Below are 16,469 nucleotides of genomic sequence, written 5' to 3' on the forward strand. Positions count from 1 at the left end.
ATAGATGTATGTGAGTCGTGAAGTGTGTAGTGGGCCTAATTTTAGCACGGTAGCACGAGTATTGCATAGTAAAGTTGAGGTCACACCGACGTAGGAAATGATTATTTCAATACTTTCGTTAATGATTGTACGAGTCAGCGCTAGATTAATCATTGGATTGTAAGCGACTTATGGCAGCAAAATCTTGTGTAAATCTGAAAACATGAAAAAGATGTGTGCAAACAGAGTTCACTGAAATTTACACAGGTTATAATGACGTAGCACCTGTCAAAAGTACATTTATGAAAACTGATAGAGTTTTCATAAATGTACTTTTATAAGGGCTCGGATAAATGCTATACTAGGAATGCTAAAGTTTAAGAATAATCTAATATTAATTTGGTATATATTGATGCATTTTCAACAACGCAGACAGGTAGTTTTGGGGAAATCAGGCATTTCAGTCTTTGCGAGACGGTCGGGTCTGTTTGCCACTACAAGGGTGATTATATGTATGTATGTATATAGATAAAAAAGTACTAACCATCCCACAGTGTGTAATATGCGCGCTCCCTAATGCACTAGCTCGACTATTGTGTGACGAAGGTCACGCATGGCCGTTTGTACCTAACAATTTACTAGTTTACATGTTCGCATCTCATGCGTCTATTTAGACGATTTAACTCAGTGCATAGCCTATAGAGTTACAGGTATTTCAGTGTCATTTCCTTGTGCCTAATGATTAGATAATACAGGTTTGGCATCATCGCTTCTACATATGTGTATTTTATATATAGGTACCTATATGTAGTGTATGAAAATATCGTCATTCACCTTAAATTCACATTAAATTATGGTTTGAGAAATATATTTTAACATTTTGGTTTGAGAAATATGGTTTTTAGTGTTTGTTTCAAAATACATAGATAGTAAGTTTAGGTACTTACTTGAAATTCACGATGAGGAAGTAAAATTTTTGGTTGGTGTTTATTGGTGACATCACATAGACTTTAAATTGAATTTTTCAATAAGTAGCTATGAAATAAACATTTTTCACAAACTATAACCGTTATATTATAATGTCTAAGTAAGGGTCTGTTTTTATTTTCTTTTCTATTTGATAAAATCATAATTTTAGGATTTGCATAGAAAATTAAGTAATATATAGGTTTACTGAATAACTACATCAAAAGTCGTCATTTGGGGTCAACGTAACCATATGATTTAAATTTGAACCCATCACCATTTAATAAAATACATATATAATAAACTATTGTTCGGAAAAAAATTAAACTCATAGAAAAAGTTTTTGAATAATTTGTGGTGATGCTTAAACAAACTATACTACTAATACCTACTTGTATTTTCCGTATAAGTTCGAAGAGCTAGCTAAAGAAATTCGTATTAATATGCCGAGGCAGATTCTTACGATAGCATTGTACAAAAGGTGTCGTCAGATAGAAAGCTGAAGATCGTTATATTGGGCTATATTATCAAATAATAAAAATGAAAAACGAACTAAGGGACAGAGATGTAGCGCGCAGAAGACTTGTTCCTTTAGGAAAACAAGCAAAGGTGTTCCTCTTCCAAGGTAGACAGAGCTAACAGCCTCGAAAAGAGAGGCCACCTTCAGCTGGATTGCTTGGTAATGGAATTGAAATTCAGATTTCCAAGATTTCCAATCCATCGTCTAAAAGAAGAATCTTATGTCTATGAGCCTTTATCTTGATTGAATTTAATAATCGACATGGAAAGAGAAGCACAGATACACACTATGATTTTTTCACTCGTTTTCAGTTTATAAAGTTCATGCAGTTAGAGTTATGGGTATTTCATAAAACCCACCCACAACAACTACATTATCATCATTAAATCTCAGTGTGATTTAAAGCCAGAGGTCCAATAAAAAGAGCTTATGTTATTATATGCGGTTTAATGATTATATTCGCCGGTTGCCTGCCTGACATTCTCCTCATAGGTATTGTAGAAGCTTTTCTTAGTGATTAATATAGTTTAGTTGGAGGATGTAGTATTATAGAAAACAGAAAAATAATAGGATCACTCCATCTCTTTCTCATGAATATTGTAAAAGGCGACTGAGGGATAGGCTTATAAATTTAGGATTTTTTTAAGTTGATGGGCTAGCAACCTGTCAATATTTGATTTTCAATTTTTTCATTAAGCCAAACAGCTATCAGCCTTTTCAAGACTGTTGGCTCTGTCTACCCGTTAGGAATATAGACGTGATAGTTAAGTGCTCCTTCTGCAGCTACATGAAGAAAAGAAGAAGACATTAGTTAATTGTAATTGCATGGGTGTTGAGTTACTAACTTTAAAATTTAAAAAATAATACCTACCTGTAATTTTTCTTGAAACATTTACTACTCTACAATGTTAGCTACACGTGCAAGCGATAAATATCTACATTTTAATGAAGAGTCATTGGTGTAAACCGCAAAATAACTGAAAATAAATTCTAACTTACCTACGTATTTTATACGGACGTTATATAGAATTGGGAATTCAAATAGAAGACTTAACTAAAATGTATTCAGTTGCTAATGACTTAAGTTCATTTTGCACAGAATGGCTTAAAGTCGTAACTGTACAGGCTATTAGGCTAGAATCATTTAGTATGGTCAAAAAATTAAAAATAGAATTCGACGTCCGCGGCCTTTGAAACGGGTGTGAGCGTGCGTGAGGCGAGAGGTGGGGAGGCGCAGACGCCGATGACATCACACGAATTGCAGTGCGGTGCGACCGCCAACTCTTGCGCAATCGCACGCCCTTGATCTTGACTGCGCTGCGTCGCGGCGCACGCGTGCTCGCCTGCTCGCATACATACACCTACATCTAAATGATACATTCGCGCCTATATTTATCAAAGCGAGTGGAGGCGCGAAACGGTAATCGCAGAATATGAAATAATACGGCAGTGCCGTTTTGTACTCATTAGCAAATCTGACAGTTCCGGCTCTTGAACGTGTAAATGCAGTAATTAACGCCTTGGGTGCGTGTGCACAAAGTCAAAATCACTGGAGAATATAATGCTTTGTTATGAAGTCCATTGGGATACTGGTATGTTATTGTATCCTATTTAACTTTAGTCTTTACAAAATAAAATAATTTACGAGTATTTGCATTTGTTATGAATGTGAGGTTTCAAAGGTATTAAATGGTATCTACCTAATTAGTTTGAAAAGTTTTCAAAATTATTGTAAAGAAAAGTTATGAAAAAGTTTTTATGAAGATAATGAGCAATTTTTCGGTAAGGAGTCCCTAGTAAACATATCTACTGCTGTACTTACTTGTGTTGATTAAGTAGCAGTAAAATTGTAGTGTAGAATTTCTAAATAACATATTTCAAACAATTTTTCTTTTTGTTTCAAATAAAAATATTTTTTCCTAAGCAACTTTAATTAGATTTTTATCAAATTCATTTATATTTACTCGCTATAATGAAAATAATCATATCGACCGCGGTGCGTAGGTAGGTATGTATGCGTTCAGTGTACAAGTCAATTGATAAGTGATTCTAAATACTCGTGTATAAAATAAGCCTCGCCCCGATAACATTTTAGTACTTACACGTGCTCGCATTTGCAATTTTAACCGGCATCCTAACAAGTAAACCTTCAAACTTTGTAAAGAAGAATTAGTTTTGGGGTTGGCTAGACTCAGGTTCTGGGGTTAGCTAGAATCAGATTAAAGTTTACCAGAAACAAAAGCACTTTTAAATTACTAAATTCCCAAGGAAAATAATAAGTTTAGACAGACACTTGACGAAGTAGGTACCTAGGTACCTATTGCAAAGCATTTAGCTAATGTAATGACATGGTGAATTTTGAGTTTTGGAGCCAACAACTGGGAATGCAACTAGAAAAGTGTATAATGATAAAACAAAGAAGGCATTTTAAAGAACGATGTAGACCGAGATAGATAACCAAGGCCAGAAATTCTGTATGAAGAAGAGAAGTGTTTATTAATATATCAGGCAGTGTGAACGCGTAGCGTGAAATTTCATACATTTACTTGTGCGTATACTACGAACTACGCAGGATTTGTCACACACTTAGTCGGCAAAGCTATACTTACTTAAAGAGTTTTTTTTAATAAAAATAAACATGAAGAGAATACATCTTTCTATTTGCCACGATATCATAATCTTTTGTCTTTACTCCTCTTATAATATTTTGTCCTCCAATCCCTTCTACTTTGGGCACTTACTTACCTAAAGTTCAATTGTGCCTCGACCTTTATTATTTCATCCTTCCTTCCTTTTCGTCCTTCCTCGTCCATCTTCATTTGTGGCTTTTCAACATTTTTGTTCCCATGGCCACCCTCTGCAGCACATTGCTGCACCAAAAGTCAGTTTTACGAGATACGATGCACATAACTCTCTTATGTTTAAAATAAATAAATAATACGGCAAAATTACACAAATTGAGTAAGCCTCGAAGTAAGTTCGAAACTTGTGTTAAAAGATTCTAACTCAACGATACTATATTTCACATTAAATACCAATCAGAGAAAGTTAGTTTCACATCATGCTCTGGCCGGGATTCGACCCTGGGACCTTCGGTGTCACAGACAAGAGCACAACGGCTGCGCCATAGATGTAGTACTTATAATAACGATAATATAACATAAGTAATATTTATTTACAGCGGCGGGAGCTAGCTCAGACATGGGAAGTGAGCACTATTGCCTAAGGTGGAACAATCATCAGAGCAACCTGTTGGGAGTCTTCAGCCAGTTGTTGCACGACGAAAGCTTGGTGGACGTCACGCTCGCCTGCTCCGAAGGTGCCTCCATAAGGGCTCATAAGGTATTTTTAATTTATTAGTTCCGTGTGGTTCCCGTCACTTAAGAATAAGACCACTCCATAATTGTGTATGAATTGTGAATTTTGTACTTTTTGTGAGTCTAAAACATTTGCCTTAAAGTTAAAAAAAAAATTGTTGTCATAATTATTTTCTTATGTGCTTATAAATCATTTTATTGATGTTCAATCATGTAAACTTGAATATCTTCTATGAAGATAGGTAATTTAGTGAGATGCACGTGTATTGATGTACATGTGTAGAAAAATACGACACACATCATTAATTACTTACATTGTTACTTACTCGACTTTCTTAAAACTAATGGCCGTAGTAACATGTGTTTTAAATTGTATTTAATACCTAACGAATGGTCATTTAGGTATTCTTATTTTCCATGAGTTTTACAGATATAAATAGGTGATGAAAAAAATCGGAAAAACTCCAATCGTTCGAACTAAGGGAGTATTTTCATAGTGCAAGTAACCTCTTTGTTTTTATGTAACGTCACTGAAAGCAGAAGGGATATTAAGCTCCTTGTAATTGCATTCTTAACCCGCAACACCTCAAAAGATCGTAGTCATAATGGACCACGGGATTCTTGCCAAAGAGAGCATAAAATCGGGAACAACGCTAAATATATGATTCTTTTTAAAAAGTACATACTAGGCACTTATCCTCCTCCTCAGTCGTTCACTCTTGACAGAGTGGTCGTGGTTTTATGACGATGCGTCTTTTTTGGATAATGCGGCCTATCGATGCACCTCCATTTGTTGCGGCACTTATATAAATACTTATTTAATTTATATCGTCTTTTCCGGAGGGAAGGCAAGCAAAGACATTTGACAAAATCCTCCAATAAAAAAAAATCTTACATTTCAGGTTGTACTGTCCGCGTGTTCATCCTACTTCCGGTCGCTGTTCGTTGACCACCCATCCCGTCACCCCATCGTTATTCTCAAAGACGTGGGCTTAGAGGAATTGCGGACCCTTGTAGACTTCATGTACAAGGGCGAAGTCAACGTGCAGTACTGCCAGCTGCCTGCTCTGCTCAAAACCGCTGAAAGTCTTCAGGTAATCGTAGTGTTCAAATAAAATCCACCCGGTTCCAATACCATACCAGGTCATAATAAAAATTAGAAAGCTTACAACCCAAATTCATACTTCTTACCTTTAATCCCAAAATTTTATACTTACTTATATCCACAGTTACTTCGGTCTCGGTCTCGGTTGTGATTTCAAGGCTTGATCAATTTTGATGTGATTATAGGTAGGGAGTTATTATATTGACAACTTTTTTTGGAAATTCTTATGGGAACGAGCATTATTTTGAGGAGGGTGGAGCTGCTAGAAATAACTAGAGCAAAAAAATCGATCTTTTGAGCCATGGGAGCTAGAAATTTTTGCTCCTGTTACAATTTTATTCAGTTTTTTTATAACATCCATTCGAATGCAAATTTTTATTATGGAGACATGACTAAAAATAGTTACTTGCTATATTTCAGGTAAAAGGATTAGCTGAAATGACGACGCTAAGCGCCGCTGGTATTGAGGCAAGAAACGTCTCTGAACCAATGGAAGAGTGTCAACCCCAAGACCAAAAAGAGAACACAGAACTCCATGAACGATTGGACAGTAGAGAAAATAGGGAAAAAGAGGAAAGACGAGACACAAAAGACTCACGTGAATCGCGTGAGAGAGAAAGCAAAGAGGGAGATCCAAGAGATAACCATGGGCGTGAGTCACGTGAACCCAGAGATTCACGGCAAAATAGAGAAAGAGACAGAGAATTGCGTGATCTTAGAGAGCACAGAGACCCTCGTGACGTCAGAGAACCTAGAGATTTGAGAGAATCAAGGGAACTACGAGATCACAGAGAAATAAGGGAGACAAGAGACATTCGCGAACCTCGAGACTTACGTGACGTTCGAGATCCGAGGGACTTGCGAGATGCTCGTGAAACACGAGACGGAAGAGAAGCATCTGAAGCGTCGCCTCCAAGAATATCCCCATTACTTTCTGTAAGGCGGTTTAGGCCCGAAGTTGCTATTGATACGCCAACAACTACGCATCCACCGATACCAAAAGATGAACCGCCTGACGAACCGATGCGGTCTTCGTCGCCAGAGGATGATACTGTGTCGATAAGATCCAATGGCGCCCAGAATGATAACATGGGTAAGCATAATTCTTTACAATTATAAAAATAAGCTTTGGCTGTTTATTTTTTTTAACTGTGCCTGTGAACAGAAACTGCAAAAGTCAACCGTCAACGAATGATTGTAATATTGTCATTGTTAACTGTCAGTTGCTTTGGGAAAATAGAACATTTTGGGAAAATGTTTGTTTTGCGGCCTGCAAAACAATTTGCCAATTGTTTTACAAAAATATTTATTATTACCATCATAATGAATCAATTTATATTTCTATTGAGCTCTATATATTTAGAGCACAATACAGAGAGCGTCTTCATTCGCACAAAAGTAATGCTTTTCGATACATTGAATAAAAGAGATTCATGGGCTAAGTAAGTTTTTAACTGTTTCTGTGTAACTCCACAGTCCAACTGAGTAAACTTTACTCAGTTGGACTTTTGACCACATAATTTAGTTTAGGTACATACCTATTTCATACGAAAAATAAAATAACCAGTTTGTAAAATAATGCCAGTTGATAAAAATAATGACACATAATTATTTCACTTATTATTATTATTTTTTTACAATAATTTGATTGCGTTTGACCTCAATCTGCCTGATGGTAAGCAAGATGAGGCCAAAGTTGGTGCACGCTAAATTACAAGAGAGCATAATTTTTAGTTTTATTACTTGCCAATGCATGTGAAACAGTGAATACATGCACTTTCAGGGAAATAAACAGTAATTATAAAATAAAAAAGAGTTATAAAGCCAAATATTTCAATACCAATTGAAAAGCACAGTAACACTTTAAGAAACTTTTGACTTTATATGTTTCAGGTATAAACATGACCATAAACAGTCATAGCAGCAGTGTCCTGGGTGCTAGATACTCCCCAGTGGACAGACTAAGTGTTCTTAATGCTATACCACATCCTGGCTTGCCCCATCCATCTCATCCTTCACTACCAAGCCCACGGAGTGAGCCCATTGCCGGACCCTCTGGACTTCCTCCAGTTCAACAAGTACCTTTAGTATGTATTTTCGTTGGTGATAATCATTGCCATATTTACGTTTAAAAAGCACTTAAGTGTATAAAATTTACATTCATACATTAAATCAAGCCATTAAAAAAACATCTGTCAGCTTGCCCAAATTGTTCATTTTGTTTTTCGCTATCATCATTTTAGTGAAGCATTTTAATAAGTAAAATAAAATTCACATCCTTAAATGTTTCAGTCCCTGAAAAAAGAAATTGATTGGGATCGCAGTAATGAAGATAAAGGAGGTGAATCGTCTTCAGAGTACAGGATGCAACATGAAACGGTATGTGCATTATATAGTACATTCCGGGGTGGTCAAAATCACAAAGGTTATAAATGTCAAACTTGCAAGAAAAACATGTTAGTAAATAAAAATTGATGCAAGCATGGTTATGATACCAGATTTTCATGAACAATATAATTTTAACAAGAATTTTAAAATACATTCTCATCATATATTAAATACATTCTTACAAATTGTTACAAGATGATTCTTACAGATTGACCTTTGTGGTGTAGCTAGCCTAGGTTTTATGTGTAATATCGATGTTGTAGATATGAGTGCTCTGTGTTCTGAGAATTGACAGCAATATCATTTAAAATTAAATTTTACAAGTGCGTCACAACAATTTTTTTTTAATCTTCATATTTGTAATGTAATTTTTTTCTTAGAGAAATTATTTCATGAACTTTGGAAAATTCTGATATATGGCATTAAGATTTAAAAGTAAGAACATATTTATTGCTGCATCAGTCATTATTTTGCTTACTGGTCTAGTAAAGTTTGTCCTAACATAGTTAACAGATAGGAAATAGATATGGTATATATCCCTCAATTCAGGGTAATGTTTCTGGGTAATCAATTGTAGTATCACATTATCTCTGTGAAAAACACATTTTTATTTACTCAACTCTGATATTTAATAGTGAATAAAATTTGATGTGTAGCATTTGCTTAAACTTGCATGTGTTCTTTGTTGTGTTCTTGTAATTGAAAGACCATAAAACTTATTTTAATTTAAAAAAATATTTTGCTTTCTTTTTTATACTCAAGATTCTTTGTAAGACAGATTTTTTTATTTTTAAAGGTTGAATTTATATTATTCAAATAACCATAGATTTCTATATTTATTTTAACACACAACTGTCTTACAATGCTTTAATTTATATGCATCCTTTTGTAGACTACTAATTGTTGAGTATTATAGAATAATCACTTGTCTCTATGCTACATCATAAATAAAAGATTTATGATAAGTCTTATGCCATTAAGTGGATATTGACCAAAAGATTATGTTCTTATGATACTTCTCTGAGTATAAAATGAGACAATAATAACAAGCTCATATGAAATGTAATCAAAGAACAAAATCTTTTGGTATTTTAAAATACATACAACCTATTTAAAGTGGTATATCTCAATATTATCTCACACACACCCACTACATAAATTAGGAAGTAATATAAGTTGTTTAGTTATTGATGTTTTTATGTGACAATTAATTTACTATGCATGCTTGTTTGATATGCTGCGCTATTTTGAACATCGAGTACTATGCCTTGCTGTCAAGAAGTTGACCTTCATTTTGTTGGCCATCATTTTTTATATCCATTCATTTTGTTTGATATATATTTTGGGCAATTTTTATTTTTAACTTTGGCCATATACATGCAAACGTATCACGAACAGTATTCGTACGCGTGCGCGTTGCTAAACAACAAGGCATTACGCGTAGCCAGCTCCCGGGTCACTCCTGCACATTTTTGGGCAAAAATGAGCGTCAACTTCTTAATTAGATAGTGGAAAGTTAAAATAAAAAGAGACTGCATCTCAATTTAGAAAGTAGTGGTAGAGATATTGCACACATTATGGTCCGTGTAAATGGAACAAGAGAAAAAAGAAGTTGATGTTCTTTTTTGTGGTTGCAGGAGTACGATGGGTCCGGTAGGGTGCGAATTGAGGAAGGGGAGAGGGGATATCCTTGCATACACTGCGGCGCGGCGTTTCCCCATCAGAGCAAATTGGCGAGACATATACTGACGACGCATACGCTAGACACGTTGAAGTATCGTGATGCCATGTTAGCTAGACCAATGGGTCTACCTATGATAGGACAGTTCAGTGAGCCAACTTACATGAGCATGCCAGCTGAAGAATCCCCAATAGACTTGGATATCGGCCCTATGGAACCTGGCAATGTAGTGCTGTGCAAGTTTTGTGGCAAGAGTTTTCCAGATGTTTCTTCGTTAATAGCACATTTACCAGTGCACACGGGTGACAGACCTTTTAAGTGTGAATTTTGTGGCAAGGCGTTTAAGTTGAGACATCATATGAAAGACCACTGTAGAGTTCATACGGGTAAGTTACACTTCTTCTTATTATTATAAAAGGAATCAAAACACTAAGTTAAAATATAAAATATTCAGTTCTTGAAATCAATTTTCGTTTATGGGCTTTTTATATGTAAATGACTCAAATTCTTACTCTTATAAAGAGCGACCATGATATTTAAACATAATTAAACCATAGAAAAAATTATTGATATCAAAAAAAATGGTTGATGTAAAATTTTATGGGTTCCTGATTGATAAAAAAAAATAATTTTCAGGTGAGCGGCCATTTCGGTGTGTATTATGTGGGAAGACATTTTCCCGTTCGACGATATTAAAAGCTCACGAGAAAACTCACTACCCCAAATACGCGCGTAAGTTTTTATCGCCGAGTCCAGTCGACACAGAGGAAGAAAGCCCACACCAATGAGTATGGGATGTGTATAGTGCTTAATTATGTGGATATATTTACCAGTAACAGTGCCTATCATTGGAAAAAGACGGGACTGCAAACTGAACGTAGAGTGGCATTTTACTACACAATATATTAAATAAAAAAATATTAAAGTTTTAAGTCAGTCTGTGCAATATAATTAACATTAGTATCCTGGTCATTCATTATTAATGTTATAGCGATTTGCTCTCTTTGCATGTGGCCAATAAATGAACAGACTGAAAAATTGAATATAAAGGCATCATAAGTATTTAAAATAGTTGTTGCCATAACAAATAACTGGGCATGTGCCAATACTGTTTTGCGATATGCTCCCATATTTTTGTCACAAGTACGTTATTTAATATTGACAATATAAGAGCCTTTTCCAATGTAGAAATTTACTCAAAACTTTAAATTATGTGGAGAATATATCTCAAAAAAAGACTTAAAATGAATTGTACCAACCAAGAGAGAGTACTTATCATTTCTTTTCTCATAGAAATATTAACGCATTAGATCAAATTAAAAAATGTAATACTTTGTTAATATTTCTTGGTTATAATTTATTATTATGTTTTCACTCCACCTTTAGCTTCCAGACCACGTTGTTTTCCAATTGTATAGACGCGGGTTGTTATTGGAATTAGTCAATGGCCAGCGAGAAGTGATAGTCGAATGAACAAAAGAAGGACAATATGTTGTAATTAGTTAAGAATGTGATTTAAACGCCGCAACTGTGATCTGAATGATATGAATAATATTTGATATTTCACTAATAGATAAATGACACACTAAAGTGGTTTAATCTTCGATTTATTTCAGCGTCAATATTAGTTTTTTTGTTTCTTATGCTTTTTAAACGTTTTCAAATATTAGGTGCTTTCTTTACGCTTTAGATAATGTAATTGGAGTCTCGGTTCTCGAGTCTTGTAACGGCATAGCCAAAGTTAGCTAGGGAAGTGAAACTTCTTACTTATGTTTTATTTCCAATTTGGGCAAAGATTATGTAGACTTTGTTTGTTTTTAACTCGCGTTATTCGCTAGATAATTTCTCGAGTTGGCTAATCTAGTTGGTAACATAGTAAAATTATGATTTTTCGTACAGATGAAAAAAATTAAACATTATATATATAAGGGCAGTGTTGTTGTTGTTACACACCGATATAATGTTATTAATTATTATTGTTATCAATTACGATCGCCGCTTGTTGCTAATACGAAATTATCTAAAAAATGCGCCACATTCTGTAATGTTATTCAAACATAGATAATGAGCTCATAAAATTACTTTTTTGGTTGCCATTTCAAAGCTTTTCGACTTTAAAAAAATGTAAAATATCGTATTACCTTAGAACTGACTTAACCTTTAGAGACTTGTGTATTTATTGTAGCATGAATAATCGCAGAGTTGATTTTATAAACCAAATTAAAGATTGATAATGAGTGCTTTAATTATAATTACTAGAGACCATACGAAAATATGCACTCAATATAGATCGTAATCATTAAAAAGTTAGGGATTTGAGATTTTTACTAATTTTATGTCTTTCGAAGTTACGACGCACGCTCCCCTGAGGTAATTCAAAAGCAATATTATGACATATAAATGTAAATAACATATAGTTTGGTAATGTCGGATTTTTAGGAAATTTATTAGGATATAATGCTTCGGTAGTTCTGTACTTGAGAAGCGTGGGGAGGTATGTGAAGTGTGATTATGGAAATCAAAGCTTTAACGAACGCTGTATCACTTCTGTTTTGTTTATTACTATGCTCCTTATGCCAATTTTAAAATATGAATGCAAGAATCATTATTTTGGTAATGAGTGCGGTTCTAAATGGAAGGGGCATAGTATCAATAAATAAATATGTATAAAGTTTTTAATCTATTTTCATACTACAGAACAACGCCATTTAATTATCCAAGTGAATACAAACGCTTTGTTTATGAAATGTAGTTACCGTCGTTAATTGTAATAAAACATCGGGCTAGTATTTTTTCTACATTTGATTGACAGAGGGTTTGAGGAAACGGATGATGTGTTCAATAAATTCAACAGAGTCTAATACAGGGATATTTTACGGATCACAATACACTTTAATTTCCGACATTTAGCAGTCGAATTGTAATAATTCGTTTTCTACTGTTTATCATATTGGTTAGCTTTCCATCAGAAGTGCGTGGAAAATAAAGGAAAATCGACATAATTAGGGATATATGAAGATATTTCTAGAAAATTACATTTTCTGATTTAAATTACATTTTCACGTAACGATAATAGTTAGAAAAAACAATACACTACTAAAACAAAGTCTTTTTTTTTTAAATACTCCAACTTCTTACAAGTTAAAAATATAAACCGATGGTCCTAGGACTCAAGATATTGGGAACATTATTTAAAACATGGACGTGTTCCAAATTCTTGAAGAATAAAGAAAATAACAAAGTTAATTTTTATTATTAATCATTTTTCAGTATATTTCCACTCACGCCCCTATTCGTGAAAAGCTAACCAACGTCACAAGGATAATATTTAAAGCTTTGATTTGGAACTGATAGATCGTTGGCTCACTTTAGTCTGTAAGTTTTCTTCGTAAATTATTTTAAAGTTCTGATTTGACCACGGTACCCTCAGGCCAATAAATGTGTGTGCATTGTTTTATACAAGTGTGATGATGAGAAATAAAAATGTTTTCTATTTGATTATGCTAGTTTATAGATCTGTCTGAAATCATAAAATTTTGGTACATATCATACTATATCTTTGAAATTATAATACGTATGAATTTATATTATTCTGTTTTAATCATGTTATATGCGTCAAAATTCTAAGGCTATGAAGGAATATTTTATTTGAATTTCATATCTATAATTATTATATAGGTTTTTGAACGTAGGCGTTTTTATATTAGAAACTTAAGAATCGGTTTATTTGGATTTTTTTAAATTGAAAGTATTATGATAATATAAGAAAAGAACTGTGATATATATGTAGTAAGAATGCAACATCTGGGAGATTTAAAATTTGATCTCAGATTTAAATTTAAGTTTAAGACCAGTCTGGTTGAATATAAACACGCTTTTAATTATTACGACGAGAACACCTTAAACTTAACTGAACTTAAATGGGTCAAAATATACTATGTGTAGCTGATAACAGTTACTGTGTAGTTTTAATTAGAATTATTTTCGTGTTATATTTTGACAGATCTCATTCTTTCTTTAAGTTTTAAACAATGTATGAAAATTTTGTCATGTTTAATATGGGTATGAATCGACTAAAACAAATAAAACAAAGTGTATCTCTGCTCTGTACTTACCTTCTTGTCTTGTGGCCAATTAACGCCTGACATTCCGTCAATAATTCCAGAATTAAAGAGATATGACTATATCTTGAATAGCCACCGATGTTTAGGAAATAATTTGTAAAATAAGATTCAATGTACACAAAACATATAAAGCCGAGGGTGCCATGGCATATCTAAAATTGTTTATTTTCTGTGGAACGTTAAAAGTAATAAATATTGAAATAATGATATGTAGTGTCCTTAGGAACATCTTCCACACACTATGTACGGTTAACTCTCCGTCAAAATTGTTTCAAAGAATTTAACAATATTATCGTTTGTTATATTATGGTAGTTGAAGAGTGCGCGGTTTATACTGGTCATAAAAAGTTTTAATCCACACAAACATTCCATATAAACCAATGCGTGTTTAATTTTTATTTGTCGACTGCCAGTACCTAAGTAAAAATAATAAGTACTGATATGTATTTTTGATTTATTCAATAAATTTCTGTATAAAGTTCTAGAAAATTTTGGAGTAAATTAATGAAGAAATAATTTTAATGTTGGACTATTGTTAAAATCACACGTGTAAATGCATTTTAGATGATAGATTGGTAGATGCGCTACTTCCCGGAGCTATAGATGAGTTTTTGTCAAAAACGCAGTTTATAAAATATTTAAAATAATGAGACAAGGATGTTGCTATTTGAAAAGCTGCACTCTTTTTATTTTTCGGAGTCAAACGTTACCATACATTAGAGCAATATTTAACCTTGATTAATGTTCCTCTTCTTATTTTAAGAAAGATTGAATATATACTATTTACAGAAATAATAGCAATAATAAATGGTTAATACGATTTAACAAATTTCTACAAGTTTTAACAAAATAGTTTTTTATAGTAGACAGAATGCAGTTTGAAATACTATTTTGTTTCCTAACTTTCAGAGGTACTATTTATGAATTAATAATATTTATGAAATAATAATGATATTGATAGGATTATATTTCTATGTATTAACGTGTTTTGTACATAAGCAATGGTGAATGTTGTTGAAGGATTTATTGTAACATACATGAGCAATAGTTTATACGGTCCCCAAGTGCAGTTATTCAAATTTTAACATTAGCCAGTTGCTGCCACGTCCCCGCAGAGTTCACGCCGTTAGCACAAATAAACTAATATATATTATATTTCAACTTTGTGTAGATATTCCTTTTTTGAGTACCTACAGAGCATGATAACTTTAAGAGAACACTAGCACGAAATATTTCATGTGTTGAAATAGTTACGACGTAGATTCATTTTTATATTATAAATTGTGACCACAGTTTTATATTTAGAGTGCCTCTTGCCTATACAAGACTTATATAAAGGCTGCAAATCACGGAATATACATAGTATATGTAGCGTATAGAGAAAAAGTGTAATTTTTATGGTGAAAATTGTAAGTTGCGTTATGATATGTGACTTGCGCAGTCGTCTCCGGTTAGTTTGTTTGCAGCAAGTCGAGGCCTCCGTAGTTAGCGCATTCCAATCTCGTGATGTGATCACGCAATGAACACCCAGTGCAAAATTATTTTCGTGACCAATATTTCAATAGATTTATTTTTTGTATAGTATATCAACGTAGCGTTGTTAAGTTTCGTCCAAGAAGATCGTTCGAGCGATTACGCGACATATCGCGACCGGTTATTAGTAATAAACATACCATTTTTAAGTGGCATACCTAAATATAGAACTTATATTGCAATTTTTCTAAGTTCCTGTAGGTGTATTAATTATTGTATATTGGTACAACTTGTTTTAATAATTATAATGTTTTTATTATAAATTATTTAGATTTAACTTTCGCGACTTATATTGATTTAAATAGGCATAATATATAAAGGCGGCTGAATGTATGAATGTTATTAAAATATTCCAAATATCTTCGGCCTAAATGTTTGTATATTATGCCTATACAAATAATATTCTGCACAAGTTCAAATAACGTAGGTCCACTTTATTTATAGAGCTTAAACATTGCCATTTCTTCTCCAAACGAAGTGGCAATTTTATTTCCTTAAGCTGTTTTATTTAACATTCATTGTTGACGTTTTAGATTAGATAAATCTGTTTTGCCTTAACATTAATAGTTCATAATGTTGTAACAAAGAGCAGTACAGTTTTGTTAAAATAGTTACAGTACCTACCATTATTATATCAGAACGAATGAGGATCAAAATGGTGTAATGTTTTGTCAATTGTACAGCAGTCTTACAAGAGACCCGACGCTGTTGATCATTGTAACGTTTGAAACAAATATAAGCATATCATAGCTGTAAAAATACAATTTTGACAAATAAAAGCTCTACAATCATTACAGAACTATTCTTTCATTGGCCGACCTTGCAATGTACGTAAATAGGTATGTATATTTGGTTT

General features: G+C 33.4%; 1 protein-coding gene across 3 annotated transcripts in view; it reads left to right on the forward strand.

Annotated features, from left to right (window-relative positions):
* The window catches only part of LOC106134692 (protein tramtrack, beta isoform), a 44,026-nt gene that overhangs the window by 20,382 nt on the left and 7,175 nt on the right, over positions 1-16,469 (forward strand). For 2 of the 3 annotated variants that reach the window (XM_013334796.2, XM_013334795.2), the window contains exons 2-6: positions 4,647-4,807; positions 5,685-5,876; positions 6,308-6,980; positions 7,781-7,974; positions 8,180-8,266. In XM_013334796.2, coding sequence (XP_013190250.2) covers positions 4,647-4,807; positions 5,685-5,876; positions 6,308-6,980; positions 7,781-7,974; positions 8,180-8,266 — 1,307 coding nt within the window. Of the gene's footprint in view, positions 1-4,646; positions 4,808-5,684; positions 5,877-6,307; positions 6,981-7,780; positions 7,975-8,179; positions 8,267-9,912; positions 10,343-10,592; positions 16,413-16,469 lie in introns of those variants that run through there. The other variant, XM_060945800.1, reaches the window with a different exon arrangement.

Source organism: Amyelois transitella, chromosome 9 (assembly GCF_032362555.1).
Source record: "Amyelois transitella isolate CPQ chromosome 9, ilAmyTran1.1, whole genome shotgun sequence".
In the NCBI taxonomy this organism is placed as follows: domain Eukaryota; kingdom Metazoa; phylum Arthropoda; class Insecta; order Lepidoptera; family Pyralidae; genus Amyelois; species Amyelois transitella.